Source organism: Andrographis paniculata, unplaced genomic scaffold (genome assembly GCF_009805555.1).
Source record: "Andrographis paniculata isolate CXL003 unplaced genomic scaffold, ASM980555v1 Contig75END, whole genome shotgun sequence".
Taxonomy (NCBI): Eukaryota; Viridiplantae; Streptophyta; class Magnoliopsida; order Lamiales; family Acanthaceae; genus Andrographis; species Andrographis paniculata.
The window spans coordinates 2,673,144-2,678,434 of NW_026137612.1; the positions used below are offsets into that span (position 1 = coordinate 2,673,144).

General features: G+C 39.8%; 1 protein-coding gene across 1 annotated transcript; it reads right to left on the reverse strand.

Moving 5' to 3' along the window:
• Positions 1 to 1,257: 1,257 nt before the first annotated feature.
• On the reverse strand, positions 1,258 to 3,190 carry LOC127266377 (fructose-1,6-bisphosphatase, chloroplastic-like). The gene is made up of 4 exons (XM_051296602.1): positions 2,647 to 3,190; positions 2,222 to 2,446; positions 1,632 to 2,138; positions 1,258 to 1,492 (listed from the first exon to the last, which is right to left on the reverse strand). The coding sequence occupies exons 1-4, from the start codon at positions 3,076 to 3,078 to the stop codon at positions 1,421 to 1,423; spliced, it is 1,236 nt and encodes a 411-aa protein (XP_051152559.1). The 5' UTR covers positions 3,079 to 3,190; the 3' UTR covers positions 1,258 to 1,420.
• Positions 3,191 to 5,291: the final 2,101 nt, after the last annotated feature.

Genomic DNA, 5,291 nt, shown 5'->3' on the forward strand with positions numbered 1-5,291 from the left:
CCTAGAGACAATTTGGTTTTGATACCATGTTAGAATATAAAACTGAAATTCTCTATTTCAATTATAAGAATTCGTACATATTTATAATGACATACAAATCATCTAAATAATGCAAGAATCTTACAAATCTCTTCAATAAGATAACTATATATATTTTTTAAATATATTTTAATAGATATTTTTAATGTTAAGTACAATGACGCAAAATGTAAATGTAAATTTATTAAATGGGCGGAGGGAGTATATTATTGTGGCCATACAAAAAATTTCATTGATATTAGCGAGCTATGATTTTGAAGAATTCTGATCGTTCGAATTGAATCGATATAGGACAATTGAACATAATTTTGTTAGCATTCTGCCTAATATCCAAATTGATCCTACAATATAGGTAATTTAAATATTCCAAGCCCGATGAAATGACAAATCGGCCCAAGTTCAATCAATAATGCACGAAGCTTAAGAAGATCAATCAAGTATATCATTAAGGATTAATTGATCACTTAACAAGCTTAATTTAAAAGCATTGAATAGAAAGATCATTATCTTGTTAAGACATGGAAGAGGTGGATCAATCGTTGCATTGAGTGTGACGGTTATGAGCAAGTGAATGCACAATGAAATTAATTGATACAAAATAGAGAAGAGCAAACCCTGCAGTATCATCCACACTCATTTGACAAAATTTATATATATTCATGTTGAATATATCCTACATTCGAAAAGTGTGGGATCTCCTCTTGGTTTATAAGGGTAAGGGATCACTCCTCCTATCACCAATTGGTTTTAGGTTGAAAGCCCAGATTCCTTCTTTAAGAATTCCTTTATTTTTTCTTGTTAATTTTTTTTGTTTTGTTTGTAGGATAATGTAATTTGATTATTAATCAATTACAATTCATTTGCGTTGTTTGTTCTTGGATTGATGTATATTACATTTTTCTAAAATTTATCGGATACCACCAGCAATTGGCAACGAGTTGGGCGGGAACTCACCGATCCTTTGGGCCAGAGATTTTAGACCAAAATTGAACTTTCAAGCCAATAATTATTCTTGCATGTTCCATGGCCGATTATAAGTAGGTAACAAATGATCAATGAGGGTTAATTAGGAGAGTAACTACCGTCGCTCCCAATTAATCTTCCTTATTTAAAAACCAGACAAACATCCAACACTTGAAAAAGTACTTCATTCTCAAAACAACAAAACACAAGTACACAACTTTCTCGCAAAAATTAATATTTCACAGCAGAGAGACATGAACAAAGTAATTAGTGTATATGCATTGCATTGAATTCATAACAAAATATATATATGTATATATATATTGTGAGAGAGAGAGAGAGAGAGAGAGAGCCTTTAATTGTTATCCACAGTTGCATTCATTTAATTAATTATAAGGTTAAAATCCGTCCATCTTAATTAAGCCAAGTATTTCTCTAGTTTCTCCACCTCTTCAACACTCCCAATGTAGAGCGGGACTCGCTGATGTATCTGCGCGAACACAAACACCAAGTGGCGGGTGGGTAAATAAACAAAGTTGATCAAGTAATTAAGCAAGTATCGCAGGCAGGCAGTTGATTAAGTAAGTAATTAAGCAAGTATCCCAGGCAGGCAGGCAGTATGTATATACCTCAGTGGGCTGAATATCAAGAACTCTGTGATGGCCATCAGAGCCTTTCCCCCCAGCTTGCTCCACTATAAAGCTCATAGGCGCACACTCATAGAGCAGCCTGAGCTTGCCATTCTTGCTCTTCTTGTCCCTGGGGTATCCGTAGATCCCTCCGTACAGCAGAGTTCTATGGAAGTCACCCACCAGGCTCCCAATGTATCTGGCCGAGTAAGGCTTCCCGGTGGGCCCCGGATCTTTGAGATGGTCGATGTACTTTTTAAGCTTGTCATCCCACAGCTGGTAGTTCCCTTCGTTGAATGCATATATCTTGCCAGCCTTTGGTATCTGTATGCTCTCCTGGGTGAGAACGAATTCCCCGAACATGGGATCCAAGGTGAAGGCGAAGACGCCTTTCCCTAATGTGACCACGAATATGACAGAGCTGGAGTACATGCAGTATCCTGCTGCAAGGAGGTTGTTCCCCGGCTGGCACACGTTCACCACGCACCTCTCTTTCATCTGGTCCAGCTGCGCCACCACCACCCGCCATTCAAATCAACCAAACATCATTTCATTTCATTAGTTATTTCATTCATTCATACTTTGCCTACCGTTTCATCCTCTTCAATGTCGGCAAGGCACTCATCGTTGGGACTGTATATTCCAAAGATGGAGCCGGTGGAGACTGCTGCATCGATATTGGATGATCCGTCCAGAGGGTCGAACACAACAATGTAATTCCCCGAATAACTCTCCTCCACGGCCACAGGGACGTCCTCTTCCTCCGATGCTATTATGCCTGTCCTCCCACTTGATCTCAGGCAATTTGAGAATACCTGTTTTGTTTTGTTTCAATATTCATTCATTCTTCAAACCAGGAGGGAGGGGAGCTAGGATGACTTCCTTCACTCATATATATATCATCCTTTCGATTCATTCATAAGTAGTAAGCATCTATTTATATGCATGGATGGAATCTCTCAATTTTAAAACAATTAATTTAAATTGAAATCCAAATCCAAATCGACATCAAAACCTCATTGGAGACAACATCAAGCTTCTTCTGATCCTCTCCCTGGACATTGACGGCGCCCTGAACTCCGGTGAGATTAGAAATACCGGCGCGCTGAACGAGTGAGGCTATCTGCTTGCAGGCCATGGAAATGCTGGAAATAACAATGGTAAGCTCAGCATCGATAACCCCCGACTGCTCCTGCTTCAAAAGCCATCCAGTCAGTGTCTGAATCTCATACCCACTCTTCTTCTTTGTCTCCGTCGTCTCCGCGGCCACAGCATTGCACCGCACTCTGAATCCATGACCCCCCGGTTTTCTAATCCCGTGAGTCTGGGAAGAGGAGAAACGACGGCTAGTCATGGCCGAATGAATTTGGGAAATATTCTTGTTATTATTGCAGAAGAAACGGTGCACAGGCACAGCTGCGGTGGCTGTGGCGGTCGCCGTTGCCATATATGTTAGTTATAGTTCCTTCTTTAATCTCCTCACTTGATGGGTGCAAGTAACTCTCAAGTCTGCGAATATACAACGGCCGGCCACTCCGCTTCATTCATTCCTTCATTCCATCTTCCAGGTTTTTTAATATAATCATAATTTTTATTTTTATTTTAATTTGTGAGGCTGCTGGTTGCGCTCTGTTGTGAGCAAGGCTTATCCTCATGCAAGTCGAGCCGAATTCCTATTTTCCATATTTATTAATATTTAAATAATAATTTAATATCATATTAAAAAATAATAATAAAATATAATTTTAATTTAAAATAATAAATATTTCATTATAATTTTAAATACAAAAATTAATTGATGAAATAATAATTTAAATAGTTTATTGTTTGAAGCTAGTAATATTTTCCAATTCTTTTTAGTTCAATATTAGTAATTTCATATAAAAAAATATTATTCTTCCTTCACCATAATTGACGTCATTTTTTTTTTTATGTTTGTATATCTAAATCAAAATATACACTAAAATAAATTGTATTTCATTCACTGAAAATATTGGAATTAATTACATGAGTTACGTATGAAATTTAGAATTAGGTTAAAAAGTCCAAGGTAAAAAGAAAAATTGATCTAACAATTGAGATGATCGAATTGGTCGAGGGGTATTGCGGGAAACTCAGGTAAAGTAGATGTATTTCTAAGGAAATAGCGGGTCGGAAGGTCCGCAGGTCGGAAGGTCCGTAGGTCGGAAGGTCCGTAGGTCGGAAGGTCCGCAGGTCGGAAGGTCTGTAGATCGGAAAGTTCGCAGGTCGGAGGATCCGCAGGTCGGAAGGTCCGTAAGTCGGACGATGTGTAAGTCGGACGGTCCAAAAAGGCGGAAGGTTTGCAGTCGGGCCAACAAGGCGTAAGGACTGCAGTCGGTCCAGAAAGGACAGAAGGTTTGCGGTTGGACCAACAGGGCGGAAGAGCTGCGTTCGGGCCAAAAAAGCGGAAGGTCTGCGGTCGGTCCAAAGAGTCGGATACTGTTGAGAGTGAGTGAGAATGATAATTAAGTCGGCTGAGGGCACTTGTCAGCAGGAGAAGGGTTAGCAGACGGTTGAAAAGGAGGCGTTGTAACCGTTCGGGCGATGGTTTCTAGTACCGCTTCTGAAGAGTATTTTAGGATTAAAATTTGCAACTGGCAATGTATCTTCAATCATCTTCAATCGACCTCAAAGTCAAGAGATTCGGGGATCATCATTTAAATTTTCAGTATCTTACTTTTCAGTTTATTTTCTGTACCGTACAGTGTTTAGAGATTCCTAATCTCAGGCACTAATTAATCAAGTTCGAAGATAATTTCCTATTTTCGGATTTTACTTTTGTTTGTTGAAAAAATACATTAACAAATTGGCGACCACAGTGAGAGAAAGGCAAGATTGCTGATCCTACATCAACAGAGAACTACATACGACTGAGGTCCGGCCGAATCATTAGAAAAATCACTATGGCAGGCTCACAACCTCAAACATCATCAGCACCGGTGGGAGAAAATATTTCAGCACCTGTCATGCTAAATTCAGGGGAGATTCCCCAACCACCTACCGATTGGTTGTCTTATGTTCAACAATTGAACAATCAGCAAACTTCGGCTATGCAGAACATGTTGCGCGAGCAACAAAATCTTATGCAGAACATGGTAGATCAAGCATTATCAAGGGTTACTCTTCAACCCACTCAGACGCCACCAGGAGTGTCACCATCAAGAATGCAAGCAAATTTTGCAGGGCCATCATATGTGGACAACACACTTCCAAGTGCCACAACGTTCAACCGAGCAGATAGGGGAAAAACTCCTCTAACTTTCCCTAACAATGTTCCTTTGGGACCAAGAGTTGATAATTTGCAGCCAAACGTTGTCAGGGAGGAGAGGCAAGGAGCACATGTGCAAGATCCCATTTTTATTCCAGATCATCAACACCCTCGTGTGGATCCTGAGGAGATTGTGCAAGTTTTAAGGGTGCAGTTTTGTCTGAATCCTCAGATGGCCAATCGCCCTGCTTATCAAAGGCCTTTTTCCCGAAAGGATCATTAACGATTATCCTCTGGCAAGGAATTATCGTCCACCTGATTTCTATGCTTTTTTAGGGGAAGACGGATCCTCTACCATAGAGCATGTGGGTCGTTTTACAGCACAGTTAGGGGAAGTTGGAAATAATCCCTTCTATAAACTGCAATTATTT